Source organism: Amphiura filiformis, chromosome 14, assembly GCF_039555335.1.
Source record: "Amphiura filiformis chromosome 14, Afil_fr2py, whole genome shotgun sequence".
Lineage (NCBI taxonomy): Eukaryota > Metazoa > Echinodermata > Ophiuroidea > Amphilepidida > Amphiuridae > Amphiura > Amphiura filiformis.
The window spans coordinates 48151523-48170202 of NC_092641.1; the positions used below are offsets into that span (position 1 = coordinate 48151523).

Below are 18680 nucleotides of genomic sequence, written 5' to 3' on the forward strand. Positions count from 1 at the left end.
CGGGACCGACCGACCCAGATTTTGAATAAATTGGGAGAAAAAATTTTCCTGTACAACTGAATGCCGACCCAAATTTCGGAAATTTTATTGTATTCTCTCAAATTGCAAATTATTTACAGATTTTGGTGATTTTTTGGGTGATTTAAAAAAAAAGAAAAAAGAAAAAAAAAGGCCGACCGATCGCCGACACTAATTGAAAGATCCGTCCGCCCGTAGAACAGAGTTTCTTTTTTTCGTCGCCTTATTATTAAATATTCGATATCTGTCATTAATTTAAATGACACCGTACCAACAAGAGCTAGACATTTTTTCCCTCGTTTTTGTTTCAACTAATAACAGCAACTGTATAGTTTCCATTTGTGCATCTTTTTCAGGATGTACCCATTGGATCAAAAATTTTGCACTTACAAAAAACCAAGGTCAAATTTGTGAAAATATATACTTTTACCTCTTTTTGATGACCACTTGGCTTGTTAACATTCAATGGAGAAAGATGTCTCTCAGCTCAATTTGGGTGCAATTATTTTTAACGCCCAATTTAGATTTGGACAACACAGCAACTTTTGATTGTAATATTGCTTTTTAGCTAGTTTTCTTTTGTAATTACTAGTGTGTTATCGTATACCTGTTTTGACTTTTATCTTGCCTGCTGTAAAGCGCCTACTACACATACCTTTGCTTTTTTGAAGTTTATACAATTTCGTACAGATTAGGTGAACAAAAACGTGTGACGTGCTTGGAGAACGAAATTGGTATTTAAGAAGCGTGTATATTAACTTGCATGCGTTTTTATGTGAAAAAGGATTTCATAATTTATATATCGAAACTCCGTGATCGTTTTGTGGTATCCTGCACAATGTTCTTATAAACACGTTTGAGTTTCATTCAAAACGTTTTAAAATGTTTCATATGAAAATAACACGACAGTTTAAAAACGTTTTGAAGTCAGAATGTTTTTTGGCAAACGTGTTTGTTGAACATAACATACATCTAGTTTTCAAAAACGTTTGTGGTAGGCCTACGTTTCATACCCATCATATAACCCGACATTAAAACATTTTCTGTAAACATTTGGTGTTTGACGGGTAACAACCGTAACACTAACCCCGTGTCTAACTCGCAACTTCTCTTGCATTAACAAAACCGCGGTTAGCTAACACTAATCACTTAACCATAATCTTAACCATAACCATAACCTTAACTCTAACCATCAGTAATACTATAACACTGACCATAACCTATAACCTTAAATCGGTAACCACAATTAGCACGGTTAAAGGGCATATTATCAACTATATTGTTAACTCCTTAATAACATGTTGAAATGTTTTTGCATCTATAGTTTACGAAAATGACGACGGATCGTTTATTAAAACGTTTAATACCCTTTTTATAGGCCCTAATCCGACAATGAAACATTCACTGTAAAAAGTTTGGTGTTTGCTGTGGTAACACTAACCCTGGACTAACCTGCACCATCTCTTGCATTTTAGAAACAGCCTTAACTCTAATCATCAGTAACACTACATAACACTCACCCTAACCTTAAAACTGTATTCACAATTTTTCGCACGGTTAAAGGGCATAACTAAATAACATAACACCACGAAACGATCACGTTTTTCAAATCTTAAACGTTTTTTGTCAATCAACGCAATTTAATATTGATTTTAGGCACGTACGCCAAGGAAATGTGAACCAACTTTCGAATTCATGGTTTCTCTGCAGCAGCAAGGCTACTCGCGCATTATTCCTTCATAAAGTCCTAAAAGCAGTCACGTAAACGTTTTTTCGTTCGTTCATGCGCTACGCGCGTCACGTGAATATATTCATATACGACATACGGTGATTTACACAATGGTTCATTCTAGTATGAGCCTATGAGGTCACATAAATATTGTTTTAATTGATGAATGTTATAAATGTGTTTTGGAATCTTTTATATTAAAAATACATTAAACCACGCAACTCAACCCCAATGTTGGAGACTTAATAAAGGTTCAATAAAAAATATGATGAAAATTCCAAAATGAGTTTTATGGAGGTTGCGTGGTTGATAGTTACTCCAGTGAATCTGTTATTGTGTCTAAATTTGAAGATATGGGAATGCTTGTGTCATCGGTCTTATCTATATTCAAAACCTAATTATCCAAGAATTAAGGAATATTCCAATTAAATCGAATTTAATCGAATATTCAAATTTTTATGAATATTCAAAGTAACGAATATTCAAATTAACCAATATTAAAACTATTTCTTTTCATTGCATTCAAAATTATAGGAATTTATATATTTTTGCATAATTAATTCAAAAAACTCATCAAATTATTAATGTTTAGATATATATAGATGACGTCATTAATTGCATATTCATGAGATGACGTTACCAGATTGAATATTCATAAGATGATGACATTAATTTGCATATTCATGAGATGACTTCACCAATTTGCATATTCATAAGATGACGTCACTAATTGGCATATTCATGAGATGACGTCATTAATAAGCATATTCATGAGATGACGTCATTAATAAGCATATTCATGAGATGACGTCATTAATTGCATATTCATGAGATGACGTCACCAATTTGCATATTCATGAGATGACGTTGCCAATTTGAATATTTATAAGATGACGTCATTAATTAGCATATTCATGAGATGACGTCACAATTTGCATATTCATAAGATGGCGTCATTAATTTGCATATTCATGAGATGACGTCATTAATTAGCATATTCATGAGATGACGTCATTAATTAGCATATTCATGAGATGACGTCACCAATTTGCATATTCATGAGATGACGTCATTAATTTGCATATTCATGAGATGACGTCATTAATAAGCATATTCATGAGATGACGTCACCAATTTGCATATTCATGAGATGACGTCATTAATTAGCATATTCATGAGATGACGTCACAATTTGCATATTCATATGACGTCATTACTTTGCATATTCATGAGATGACGTCATTAATTTGCATATTCATAAGGTGACGTCACCAATTTGCATATTCATGAAATGATGTCACCAATTTGCATATTCATAAGATGACGTCATTAATTTGCATATTCATGAGATGACGTCATTAATTTGCATATTCATAAGGCGACGTCACCAATTTGCATATTCATGAAATGATGTCACCAATTTGCATATTCATAAGATGACGTTATTAATTTGCATATTCATGAGATGACGTCATTAATTAGCACATTCATGAGATGACGTCACCAATTTGCATATTCATGAGATGACGTCGCCAATTTGCATATTCATAAGACGTCATTAATTTGCATATTCATGAGATGACGTCACCAATTTGCATATTCATAAGATGACGTCATTAATTTGCATATTCATGAGATGACGTCATTAATTTGCATATTTATAAGGTGACGTCATTAATTTGCATATTCATGAGATGACGTCACCAATTTGCATATTCATGAGATGACGTCATTAATTTGCATATTCATGAGATGACGTCATTAATTTGCATATTCATGAAATGACGTCACCAATTTGCATATTCATGGGATGACGTCACCAATTTGCATATTCATAAGATGACGTCATTAATTTGCATATTCATAAAATGACGTTACCAATTTGAATATTCATGAGATGACGTCATTTATTAGCATATTCATGAGATGACGTCACCAATTTGCATATTCATGAGATGACGTCACCAATTTGCATATTTATAAGATGACGTCATTAATTCCTGTGGAAGTATGGGTTTCAAATAGAATAGACAAATGGGTTACTTTCATTTGAAATTCGCTGTCGACGTGATGTAATAATCGGATTATCTACCATAGCAATATATGACTATATCACCCTGCACTACAAGTAGGTTGCACTCATCACCTGTGTATGTCTGCATTCATAGATTGAATACAATACCGCTCTTATCAAAGATGCATATCTTACAGGTGTGAGTGATCAGAATGATATGGTTCAATGCATTGGTACCGCACGAGTGCAGGGCGATATAGTCAAAAAATTTATTCATCTATTGCTATATGGTAATCACCCCGATTATTACGTCACTTCGACTGCGAATACTCACTCCCCAGCGATATGATAGGTTTCAAATGGAATGAGTAGCCCAATTGCAGTTGACGATTTTCAATCTTTTTGGGTTGGCTTCGTACGCATATTTTTTGTCTCGGAACTCAATATTTGGTAGTCAATTTTGGGTTTTTATGGATTTACTTCTTAGCATTAAATTTGTTCAGAAATGCGATCGAAATAAATAAAAGAACTGAAGTGATTGTATTTACACATTACCATTTATTAATCATGAGTTTTTGCAAATAGTTTTATGAGCCCGTTTTAGAAGCTTTGAAATGCAAAATTAATGCAAAATAATTAGAAACGTTGTAATCACTGCAGGCATCCATGATATTCACACTGAAATGTCACTAAGTTGGATTACCAAATCGGTCAACCCTGTTTGGCAACCCCGACCTTGATATCGTCCTCTCAGCAAACAAACAATTTTGTCAAAGATGTCATAATTTCCCAGCAAACACAAAAACGTTTTAAAAACGTTTAAATAAGTTATATTTTGGCTTTTGGTTTGGATAAAAACGTTTTAATAACATTAAAATGTCGGGTTATATAAAGGTCACGATAACGTTTTAAAACGTTTTGTATGAAAACACACTACAACAATATTTTTAAATGTATTCAAAAAATGTTATTGTGTAAACTATTTTTGCAAATATTTTTGCCAAATATTGTGTCAATACTTAAATAACATTATGTGACACAATATTTGGCAAAAATGTTTGTTTGCAAAAACATTATGTTAAAATATTTGAACCCAGCAAACACAGAAATGTTCTTAAAATGTTTTTTCAAAACCTTTTAATAACATTTAAATGTCGGGTTATATAAAGTCATGAAAACGTTTTTAAATGTTATTGAAAATATTTTGGGCAAACATTTTTCGCAAAAAATATTTTTTCAACCCCAAAATAACATTCTGTTTAGAATGTTTTATATCAAGTTTTCAAGAATGTGTTTGGAATGTTATTAAAATTTTTTTTAATGGTTATATAACCCGATATTTAAACGTTTTCTGTAAAACATATTTGTTTGCTGAGCAGTAGATTATCAAAAAATGTTTTTTAACGCTATGAAAATGTTTTATACTCTTAATATACCCTTTATATAACCCGACATTTAAACGTTTTCTGACAACCTTTTATAACCTTTTGCGAATGATGTCGAAAACGTTTTGTGTTTGCTGGGTTTAATATTAAAACAACCTGTCATAAATCTAAACCTGCTCATATTATGACAATTGACACAATCGTGTGCAGCATCTTATTAGCCCTATACTAGTTTGATACCACCTTTGCTACCAAAGACTCTAAATTGACAAAGATTGATACCAGTGTATGAAATTTGGTGCATTTTCAAAAGTTGCAAATCAAAACGATCGCGCAGTCGGAATTGCATAGCGGTCATTTTAGGCTATGTCATGGTTACGCTCTGCAGTTCTGCGTACTCCTATTAATTTGCAACTTTTAAAACTGCAACAATGGTATCAAATTTTGTCAATTTAGAGCATTTGGTAGCAAATGTGGTTTACAATTGAAGCCAACAAGTTTCTGCACACGATCACGTGTCAAACAAATTATCATAACATGCGCAGTTTAAATTTATGACGGGTTACATAAACATAATATGTAAGGACTTCCTTTTTTATTGTGTTTAGTAGCCGTGTTCACACGATGGAAAAAAAAACATTCGGAGGAAACTCAAGAGGATCAATACCTTGTAAGGTTCATTCAGGGGGCTCGCCCGTGTGGACGCATTTAGAGGTTTGATACGCCATGACCTGCCAAGGGAAACTTGGAGATTTAAAACGTACCTTCAAACACAACGTAGGCCTAGATGAAACTTGAAGGTTTGTGACAAAAAGACACGTTTGGGGTTTCCGGGGGTAACGTCATCAACATAATCTACTGTCATATTTGATCAGAACGGTCTTTTGTTGTCTACTGAGATTTCGTGCTATTCGCATTGTTGTTACTTAATACATCATCATCATCTACATTCGTATCGCTTCTCCTAGATAAGAAGTCACTTCGTAGTACACGATAGAGCAAGACTACACTTATACCAAATAGAATAAGGGAGCATAAATTGATCCCACAGCACCATAGCGAAGAGGTTGCATTACAATCGTCATGTAGCATAAGCATCAGAACGGTAAAGCTGCCCAATCGGCAAGTCAGAAACGAGAAAATGTTGATGGCGTTGTTAACTTTAAACAATAGCGATGTTTTTGGTGTTCCGTACATTAACAGCAACATGCGTCCGTGAAGAAATATACTGTTGATTTCAGCAAAACAAGCAAGAATCACGTATCCTATGAAAGAGTGGTGATAGAGAAAGTAACCAATGCCCACACAGGAGAGCTGAAATGGATAAATCAATGTAAAATATTATTGATTAATGCTAATTGATTGATACAAATTCCGTTAGAGACAGCCCATCACCCTTGCTTTCATGCCCTGCGGGGCCATTCTGCATTGGAACTCCATCAATTGCAAGTCTTTACTCACCATGCCCCTGAAAATTTACCCCCCCCCCCGACCAAGAAAGCTGGCTACACCCCTGCTGTTAGCCACGGTTTAGCCACTTGTCTGAGTACAAAGGATCTTTCGGGAAAGTGAAATTCACATTTTCAAGCGTTATTATTATTCGCTGTCGTAGTGCACGTTACAATATGACGTTCCCAGGTCAACTGGATCACGCTTTCTTTGTTACGAACCACTGATCGAAATGATCACAACACAAAGCATATGGCATATCAAAATTCGGAACAGGTGTATGAGCCCAGACTTGGACCAGTAACCAATGGTTACTAACGTGCACTACGACAGCGAATTGTCTCAAACAAGCCAGCCACCAGTTGTATATACCTCCTCCCAACTCTCAGTAGTGATCCACTGGCCTAAAGATCACTTAGCTGATCAGTATGAACTGGACGTACGAACTTATGATGACTCATTGGGAGTCAGAGATACAAATGTATACAACGTCAATGGTCGCACTTACCGAAGGTGAGAGTTTAGAAGGTGTAATTGGGAATATCAGTTTATGATGATGATGTAATGACGATGCGTTGAACATTAGGAAACGAATTTGGAGAAAACCTTCTGTTAATAAAATACTATGCTGAGCCACCAGCATGGGTGGTTCACGCTTCAGTAATTTCAGATGATTGAGCTCAGTAATACATGTCTTCCAATTCATGAAAACAAATAAATAATCAGCTTATCGGATTAAAAGCTTAGAGGGAAGGTCTTGCTGCTCAGCAAGTGTTTGTGATTATCAGAAGGTTTTCTCCAAATTCATTGTCTAATGAAACGTGATCAACAAAGGTATCTTTATAAAAGAAATCAACAACTGGTTCATTGAAGGGCACTTTATCGTCTGACGACACTCTCACAAGGTATGTTGTTCCAATCATTTTACCTACCAAAATATGATGTACCAACACAGGCCACGTGGCATAGAACCCTTGGTATTTCAGTAAATCAACTGAATCGAAGATTAAATAACCTGGCAATGTGGAAGAAAAAAGAACATCAATGTACATAACAAGTATAATAGACTTTTCAAACCGATTCATTTCGATTAAACCCGAAGCATGAAATTTCCCCGACGGATCGCACGCGCAGAAAAAAGTCCACCTTCAGCATCAGTACTGTGCGAAGTTCCAGTGTATAACAGGCATTATAACCACAAACTTTCACACCGTGTACTTTCACACAGTCAATTATGGATAAGAGAGGTACTTTTGCCAAGGATACTCAATGCGCAATCAAGCGTGTAGTGGTATGTCTTGTGCAAGAGACTGGTTTGTGGAAGAGGTGAGGTATATTTTGTGGTTCTGTAAAAAAAATCCAACTAACGAAAAATGTCGAACATTTCGAAGTTATCTTTCCATTGTTGTCATACTGTAAACGTTGACATAACTGGAATTTTAGACACAAACTAAAGGTGCCCTCCAATAAAATCCCACCAGCAAAAAAGGGCACGTAACCTTATTCTTGTAGGGATTTTTAGAGGGGGGGGGGCTCTCTATCTGTACAGGAAGTTTGCCCCAAGGCTCAGGTGCGCCATTAGGCGAACGTTTACGGTATTATGAAGTACCAAATAACGATGGTGTTTAGCTAAATACATTTGGCAAACATTTCCTGCGAAGACCCATGTTGATTTTGGCTAAGTAAGTTGTTGTTTCACTTAAAAGGCTACCGTAATTCATGACATTTCTTGTCCCCCAATTTGACCCCAAGCTTACTGAATAAATACCGCAGTTTTCCGAACTTTTCCGATCTTGATATGAAATGGTCTATAATCATAGATTTCTTCAACTTTAATTTAACAACATAGCAACGCTACATTCAAGTTACACAAGGTTTAAACAGTAAGGTCAAGTGAAAAATGTTTATTCCGTTACAGGCCGTCGGTCACCCTTCCTTTCATGCCCTGTGGGGTTATTCTATATATCTTTAATATATATATATATCTATAAATCTTTACCATGGACGTCGGCGGCCTCAGCCGGGCTTGCGGCCTTTATGTCTTTTTAAGCCATACCGGGCTGGGTGCAGGTAATTTTGATTGGGTTACCTCAGCTCGTCAACATACAGACCGCGAGCCCGAAAGGGCTGAGGCCGCCGACTTAAAGACTTGCAAATTATGGAGTTCCAATACAGAATGGCCCCGCAGGGCATGAAAGCAAGTTTTAAAAAAAACATACATACGCACTTACATCACTACTGAACTTATGAGGTGAACCAAATCATGACAAGCATATACTCATCAGATCTGCAAACGCCAGTCTGGAGCAATAATTTGATATAAAATCGTCATTCAACTCACCCACAAATATGCCTGTAATGACTTCTCCCAGTGTTGTGCATGTTGTCAATCGATCTTCTAAATATTCAGGTGTTGTGTAAAAGCTGTTGGTGAAAGTGAAACAAATAGTTTGAAATATTTCGAGGGTTGGGACGAGAAGGTACTACCTGCAATAGCTGCCCCATAGACATTTTCACAATTCCTGCATTCTCTATTATACAACTCTAAAATATGACACCTGGCAGCTATTGCAGATAGGGCTTTCTTGCCTAAACCCTTTGATTTGTAAATATAATTATACAGAGTATATAGCATAGCATTTTCGAGATATACGACGGACACAATAGGATGGAGACTGTACTAGGCATTGCGCGTAGCGAAAATCACTGCGCTTTCTGTTCTTTAATTGCAATCAGCAAACGATATAAAAAAATTAATTGAATATTCAATCGGAAAATCTAAGAGAGAAAGCCCAAGAAAGTAAATCTACTGTGATGAAATACAAATAAATGTTCATTTCAAACGATTAATAATTTACTTAGCATAGTAAAAAAAACCCAATAAAGTAGAGAGGAAGGGTAATGTTGTTGTTTTTTGGGGTGTTTTTTTTCAGTGTTTTTTGTGGTAAAATAATATTTTGAACTTAACTTCTGACCATGCATGTCATAGTCGTGCAATTATTTGATAAGGAATTATGAAAATCTGTTTGCTTGTAATGAAAAAATAAATAAAACATGGAGAAACCACATTTCTAAAATAAGAAAGTACTACCCATTCAGGTATTTGACACAGCAGGTGCCCCCCCCCCCTGACAAAAAAAAAAATGAAAGAAAAAGTGCCCCTCTGACAAAAATGAAAGAGAAAATCAGGAGGGCAAAGGAAAAGGAAAAGGGCAAGGAGCCCCTTTTCTAGCAAAATTCAGGGCCAAAATAGTGTAAAATACAACATTTGTAACATTGTAACAATAAAGCCCTTTTTTAGCCGGATAATGGGCGAAAATAGTGTAAAATACCATTTTTTTCTCGCTACGCGCGCACATCATCCCAATAAGGCCCTATAAAGACTATAGAAATGAGCAAATGCATATTTCAAATCATAACATTATGTCAAATATATTAAAACAACTTTCATTCAAGACTTCAAATTTTTAATATGGGCTCAATGCATTACAAGGTTTTGTGTAGAAATTGCTCAATGATTATAGCTTCCTATACCAGTATGCATAGGACCTACCATTGCCTTTTATGTCACTCTGTGATATTTATTCCTGAGCAATTCGAATTAAATTCAGATGTTATTAAAAAATATATCGTAATTAACAGTTAATTTATTTCGAGGACTGTATAATATGGTACCCATCTTTTGGTGGTCAAAATGATTTACTGATGGACATTTTGGGACAATGGGCAAAATAATTTACTGGGTAAATGTTGGGTGACAAACGTCACTTGTTGGGTGACAAACGTCGCGTCGGTTTATGGGCTATTTACCAGATAGTTCGTAAAATCCTGGGTGGGGGGCACTCCCATATATTGACATACGTCATGTGCCCATGAAATGACCCCGTTATTTTTGGCAAATCCTACACTGAATGACCCCATTTGTTCAGTAGCCTACACTGAATGACCCCATTTTTTGAACAATTAGTCCTCAAAATTGAAAAAGATAAATGAGTTTTGTCTATTTTGTACTGTAAAATTGGGTAAAAAGCCATTTTTGATATAATGATGTGACATTTTGGGCGCTCCCATACAAAATCACCCCATCTTTGACATTGCCAACACCGAATGACCCCCTTTTTCTAAAATTTTCAACACTGATAGTGATAGACCCCTAGTTTCGTACCATGGTGGGCACAGGTAGGTCACTTTCATATTCGAGTGCCACCCCAGGCGTAAAATATGACTTGTACTGACCCATGATGGCATTTCTCACATCGTGGTGTAAGTTATGTTTACATTTGTACAAATGTCGCGAGGAGACTGCCCTTATATTAGGCCGTGTAAAATTAATATTTTGGTTCTCGTCCCCTCCCTCCTCAATTTCTGGGATTTGTCAGATTTTTTTTTTTATAGATTTTTCAATGTTTTTAGACTTTGGAATGATTTATGAAATCTTCATACATATAAATAAGTTTATTAGAGAACAAGCATCACTTCCAAGTCTTTTTGTGGAACTCTAGGGGGTTTATCCCTCAGAATCTCACATTTGAAAAAGAAAAAAAGGGCCTCATCGTTTCCTCGAGCACTGTTGGAGAAGACCGAAAACTACTGACAATGCTAATTTTACATTGAAAAAAAAAACAAAAACAAAAAAACACCTCCCTCCCTCATGAATTCATGAAAATCCTCTGGACGAGAAACAAAACATTAATTTTATACGGCCTTATATACTGCAAAAACAAGTGTTAACAGATTAACACTATTTGAGTAACACTTTTTAAACATGTTAAACCATTAATGTATTAACATTTATGATTTTGATTTAAGCTTCTGATCCAAACACACGAAATAATTCCGAATTTCAGATGGTACTCTGTTTAACACTTTGGATGAACTTTCATGAACATATTAACATTCATGTTAAAATATTAACAATATTGTGTTAAAATATAAACACAATGTTAATATTTGAACACATTAACGGTTTAACATGTTTAAAAGGTATTACTCAATTAGTGTTAATCTATTAACATTCGTTTTTGGAGACTGTTAACGTGTTTAAAATGAACATTCGCATTAGTGTTAATGTGTTAATAAAAGTGTTAATATTTTATTATAACACACATTTGTTAATATTTTAACACAAATGTTAATATTTTAACATAATAACAGTTGAACGTGTTTAAAAAAATGTAACTCAAATAGTGTTAATCCGTTAACACTTGTTTTTGCAGTATATAACAATTAGCGAAACAACTTACCAGTAGCAGCCCAAACTTGCCATAATAATAGCATGTACGAAAGAACCCACAACGTTGCTCCATTTATATCTCGTCGGGCCTGCATATTTAGCAGGTACGGGGATGAAAGACGACTTGCCCTTCAGTATTTGGCTAAACTTAGTGAATGATAAATAAGAAATCAGAATGGAACACACTCCAGCAGGATTAAACATAGTGGCTAATCGTTCCTACCACACGGGACCACCACATGAAGGCCTATAGAATTATTGTACTGTTGACGAATGCTATATAACTGCATGTACACTGCACAGCCCAGGTGGTGTATGACGTGCATTCCCTAAATTCAGTAAATTTTCAGCGTCAACCGTGTAATTGAATGGGATTATTTTGAAATTTTAAAACGCTTGAAATATCACAAACAAATAGGCCTATGTTGATAAATAATATAAATACAAGCTTAAACCGTTGGGGTTCGATAATGAACCCCACAAAACTAACCGAGTATATGGAAAATGCCATACGGCCGGGCGGTTTCACGAGTTGCCGGCTCGATCATGTCATCCGCCGCCTGGCACAGCCGGCATAAAAATGCGACTTTGTGAAGCATAAAACCCTATTCAGTGTGAATAGACTCTGCATGGTTCAAAGCGTTGATATTTTCGAACTTGACCCGATTTGTGATATGGCGACCATGGTGATTTACTTTGACATTGAATTCTGACGGTCTGACTCATTAGCCCCGGATCAGCTCGGTCAATCGTTTCAACTTTAAATAGGCCTACCGCGCGGCACACGAAGAGTTTGTTTCCAAAGCAATTAAATCCACTTTGTATAAGCTTTTGTATAGTTCTGAGAAATTCAAGGTTTTGTTTTGCTAGTATTACGTTCACTGTATTTTCAATGTAGACTTATTTCCTTATTTTGGGACGTCGGACCCAAGTGGGTTTTATTTATCCAGTTTGGAAACAAACAGATTCGACCAATTTTCAGAAAACCGAATTTAATTTTAAACACCTCTTACTTAAAAAAAAATAAATATTTTGTGAGAACTGTAATTTTGACTATTTTGCATTCTTTGAAACAACACCAATTTCGTTCGTGTGCAATTTTAAAACAAATAATCCTACTGATTTCACGTTTTCTTGATGAATTAGAATATTTCAATCAATGTCTTATCGGAAAAAAAACATGTTGTTATAGTGTGTTTTCACATAAAACGTTTTCATGACGTTTATATAACCCAACATTTAATGTTATTTACAAAACCAAAATCCAAAATATAACCCGTTTAAAACAATTTTAAAAGGATTTGTGTTTGCTGTGGAGCCATGCATAACTAATATCACATTTGACAAGTTCTGCGTTCTACACAAGGCTTTTAAAAACAGGAGCGACGCCATGGTTTTCAAATAAGGCCGAAGTAAGTGGGAGCCAGGGAGCCATGTCCCTTGGTGGAGTTCGAAGAGGAAAAACACAATGTGGGCCGGGGGTCAGAGAACGAGGCCTTCTGGATTTTAGGATTTAAAATGTGACGAAAACCTGTAAATTTCGCATATTACCTTGATACAAACAATATTATTTTTGATCAGAATATATCGAGGGTTGACAAACAGAAGGCCTTAACTCAAAAAGTGCATTTTTGAGAAAAATGAGAAAAAATAATATTTTGCATTGAGATGTGACCAAGTATTATTGTGCTATAGATGCAATAGGAAGTTGAATTGATTTAAGGCTTATGATTTTAAGAATCTGTGGGTATTACAGATTATTTTGGTACCAAAATCTCAAAATGGCCAAAAGTGAGTTAAGGCCTTTTGTCTGTCAACCCTCGATATTATGATTATTTCTCAGCGTAAACAAAATTTGTTCATGCACATTGTGCTATCAGCGGTAGATAGCAACACATTCTGTACAATGACGATATGTATATTGTGCTATAATCAGCGGAAGATAGCAACACACACTGTACCACGATGACACGCATATTGTGCTATCAGGGGTAGATAGCAACACACTATGTACCATAATGCCGTGCATAATGTGCTATTACTAATTAGGGGTAGATAGCAACACACTCTGTACCATAATGATATGCATATTGTGCTATCAGGGGTAGATAGCAACACTCTCTGTGACCATGATGATATGCATATTGTGCTATCAGGGGTAGATAGGAACACACTCCGTACCATGATGACATGCATATTGTGCTATCAGGGGAAGATATAGCAACACACTCTGTACCATGATGACATGCATATTGTGCTATCAGGGGTAGATAGCAACACACTCTATACCGTGATGATATGCATATTTTGCTATCAGGGGTAGATAGCAACACACTCTATACCGTGATGACATGCATATTGTGCTATCAGGGGTAGATAGCAACACGATATGTACCATGATGACATGCATATTGTGCTACTAGGGGTAGATAGCAACACACTCTATACCGTGATGACATGCATATTTTGCTAGCAGGGGTAGATAGCAACACACTCTATACCGTGATGACATGCATATTGTGCTATCAGGGGTAGATAGAAACACATTCTGTACCATGATGACATTCATATTGTGCTATCAGGGGTAGATAGCAACACACTATGTACCATGATGACATGCATATTGTGCTATCAGGGGTAGATAGCAACACACTCTGTACCATAATGGCATGCATATTGTGCTATCAGGGGTAGATAAAAACACACTCTGTACCATGATGGCATGCATATTGTGCTATCATGGGTAGATAGCAACACACTCTGTACCATAATGGCATGCATATTGTGCTAGTAGGGGTAGATAGCAACACACTCTGTACCATGATGGCATGCATATTGTGCTGTCAGGGGTAGATAGCAACACACACTATACCGTGATGACATGCATATTGTGCTATCATGGGTAGATAGCAACACACTCTGTACCATGACGATATGCATATTGTGCTATCAGGGGGTAGATGGCAACACACTCTGTACCATAATGGCATGCATATTGTGCTATCAGGGGTAGATAGCAACACACACTATACCGTGATGACATGCATATTGTGCTATCATGGGTAGATAGCAACACACTCTGTATCATGATATGCATATTGTGCTATCATGGGTAGATAGCAACACACTCTGTACCATGATGGCATGCATATTGTGCTATCAGGGGTAGATAGCAACACACTCTGTACCATAATGGCATGTATATGGTGCTATCAGGGGTAGATAGCAACACACTCTGTACCATGATGGCATGCATATTGTGCTGTCAGGGGTAGATAGCAACACACCCTGTACCATGATGGCATGCATATTGTGCTGTCAGGGGTAGATAGCAACACACTCTGTACCATGATGGCATGCATATTGTGCTATCAGGGGTAGATAGCAACACACTCTGTACCATGATGATATGCATATTGTGCTATCATGGGTAGATAGCAACACACTCTGTACCACAATGGCATGCATATTGTGCTGTCAGGGGTAGATAGCAACACACTCTGTACCATGATGGCATGCATATTGTGCTGTCAGGGGTAGATAGCAACACACACTTTACCGTGATGGCATGCATATTGTGCTATCATGGGTATATAGCAACACACTCTGTACCATGATGACATGCATATTGTGCTGTCAGGGGTAGATAGCAACACACACTTTACCGTGATGGCATGCATATTGTGCTATCAGGGGTAGATAGCAACACACTCTGTACCATGATGGCATGCATATTGTGCTATCAGGGGCATGCATATTGTGCTATCAGGGGTAGATAGCAACACACTCTGTACCATGATGGCATGCATATTGTGCTATCAGGGGTAGATAGCAACACACTCTGTACATGATGGCATGCATATTGTGCTATCAGGGGTAGATAGCAACACACTCTGTACCATGATGGCATGCATATTGTGCTATCAGGGGTAGATAGCAACACACTCTGTACTATAATGACATGCATATTGTGCTATCAGGGGTAGATAGCAACACACTCTGTACTATAATGGCATGCATATTATGCTATCTGGGGTAGATAGCAACACACTCTGTACCATGATGGCATGCATATTGTGCTATCAGGGGTAGATAGCAACACACTCTGTACTATAATGACATGCATATTGTGCTATCAGGGGTAGATAGCAACACACTATGTACCATGATGACATGCATAGTGTGCTATCAGGGGTAGATAGCAACACACTATGTACCATGATGATATGCATATTATGCTATCAGGGGTAGATAGCAACACACTCTGTACTATAATGACATGCATATTATGCTATCAGGGGTAGATAGCAACACACTCTGTACTATAATGGCATGCATATTATGCTATCAGGGGTAGATAGCAACACACTCTGTACCATAATGACATGCATATTGTGCTATCAGGGGTAGATAGCAACACACTCTGTACCATGATGACATGCATATTGTGCTATCAGGGGTAGATAGCAACACACTCTGTACCATAATAACATGCATATTGTGCTATCAGGGGTAGATAGCAACACATTCTGTACAATGACGATATGTATATTGTGCTATAATCAGCGGAAGATAGCAACACACACTGTACCACGATGACACGCATATTGTGCTATCAGGGTAGATAGCAACACACTATGTACCATAATGCCGTGCATAATGTGCTATTACTAATTAGGGGTAGATAGCAACACACTCTGTACCATAATGATATGCATATTGTGCTATCAGGGGTAGATAGCAACACTCTCTGTGACCATGATGATATGCATATTGTGCTATCAGGGGTAGATAGGAACACACTCCGTACCATGATGACATGCATATTGTGCTATCAGGGGAAGATATAGCAAAACACTCTGTACCATGATGACATGCATATTGTGCTATCAGGGGTAGATAGCAACACACTCTGTACCATAATAACATGCATATTGTGCTATCAGGGGTAGATAGCAACACACACTATACCGTGATGACATGCATATTGTGCTATCAGGGGTAGATAGCAACACTCTCTGTACCATGATGACGTGCATATTGTGTTATCAGGGGTAGATAGCAACACTCTCTGTACTATAATGACATGCATATTGTGCTATCAGGGGTAGATAGCAACACACTCTGTACTATAATGGCATGCATATTATGCTATCAGGGGTAGATAGCAACACACTCTGTACCATGATGACATGCATATTGTGCTATCAGGGGTAGATAGCAACACACTCTGTACCATAATGACATGCATATTGTGCTATCAGGGGTAGATAGCAACACACTCTGTACCATGATGACATGCATATTGTGCTATCAGGGGTAGATAGCAACACACTCTGTACCATAATGATATGCATATTGTGCTATCAGGGGTAGATAGCAACACTCTCTGTACTATAATGATATGCATATTGTGCTATCAGGGGTAGATAGCAACACACTCTGTACCATAATGATATGCATATTGTGCTATCAGGGGTAGATAGCAACACACTCTGTACCATAATAACATGCATATTGTGCTATCAGGGGTAGATAGCAACACACTCTGTACTATAATGATATGCATATTGTGCTATCAGGGGTAGATAGCAACACACTCTGTACTATAATGATATGCATATTGTGCTATCAGGGGTAGATAGCAACACACTCTGTACCATAATAACATGCATATTGTGCTATCAGGGGTAGATAGCAACACACTCTGTACCATAATAACATACATATTGTGCTATCAGGGGTAGATAGCAACACACTCTGTACCATGATGACATGCATATTGTGCTATCAGGGGTAGATAGCAACACACTCTGTACCATAATAACATACATATTGTGCTATCAGGGGTAGATAGCAACACACTCTGTACCATGATGACATGCATATTGTGCTATCAGGGGTAGATAGCAACACACTCTGTACCATAATGATATGCATATTGTGCTATCAGGGGTAGATAGCAACACTCTCTGTACCATGATGACGTGCATATTGTGTTATCAGGGGTAGATAGCAAGTTATGTTTTCAAGAGAAATCGTCATAAACTATAGAAAAGAAAAGAAAATGCACAAGACACGTTTTACCAATATAACGTAGTAATATCAAAATATTTATTTCAATAAAACTTGCAAGCTTTGTTGTCTCATTTTACCATATTAAAATTTGAATGTGCATACCGTATTCTGATTTCTGTCTTACATTGAGGCAAACCATTTAAATAATTTGTTTCTATTTATTTGAGCGGTTTTAATCATGTTGATATGAAACAAGAATGTGTAATAAAATAAATATTTATTTCCGGTGGCGGTATACGTTTTAGCACGGAAATAGTAGATAACTATTTCCATGGTTTTAGTTAATACCATCTAAAAACAACATGGGTATTTAATTTGATTAGGGTATTAAGACAATTAACATGAGCTTTCTACTGATACAAAAAACCTCAGTTTTGATGATAAAAATGGGAGCGGGTGATGCTGTTGACCTATTCACATACCTTTATACGTATGTGTTATCACACGAGTTGGGCGCAGACAACACCCCAGCAAACACAAAAACGTTTTTAAAACGTTTTAAACTGATTATATTTTGGGCTTTAGTTTAGGTGAAAACATTTTGATAACATTAAAATGTCGGGTTATATAAAGGTCATGAAAACGGTTTAAAACGTTTTATATGAAAAATGATACAAAAATATTTTTTTAATGTTGTCAAAATGTTATAGTACAATATTTTCATTAAACATTTTTCCAAAATGTTTTACAAAATATCTTGTCAACATTTAAATAACATTATAGTAAAATATTTGGCAGCACGTTTTCAGAAAATGTGTTTGAATGTTACGGAAA

General features: G+C 36.5%; 1 protein-coding gene across 1 annotated transcript; it reads right to left on the reverse strand.

Annotated features, from left to right (window-relative positions):
- Positions 1-5269: 5269 nt before the first annotated feature.
- Positions 5270-12388, reverse strand: LOC140170216 (TLC domain-containing protein 2-like). Its single transcript, XM_072193551.1, has 4 exons — positions 11839-12388; positions 8937-9019; positions 7528-7610; positions 5270-6460 (listed from the first exon to the last, which is right to left on the reverse strand). Exons 1-4 carry the CDS (start codon positions 12030-12032, stop codon positions 6038-6040), a joined length of 783 nt encoding a protein of 260 aa, XP_072049652.1. The 5' UTR covers positions 12033-12388; the 3' UTR covers positions 5270-6037.
- Positions 12389-18680: the final 6292 nt, after the last annotated feature.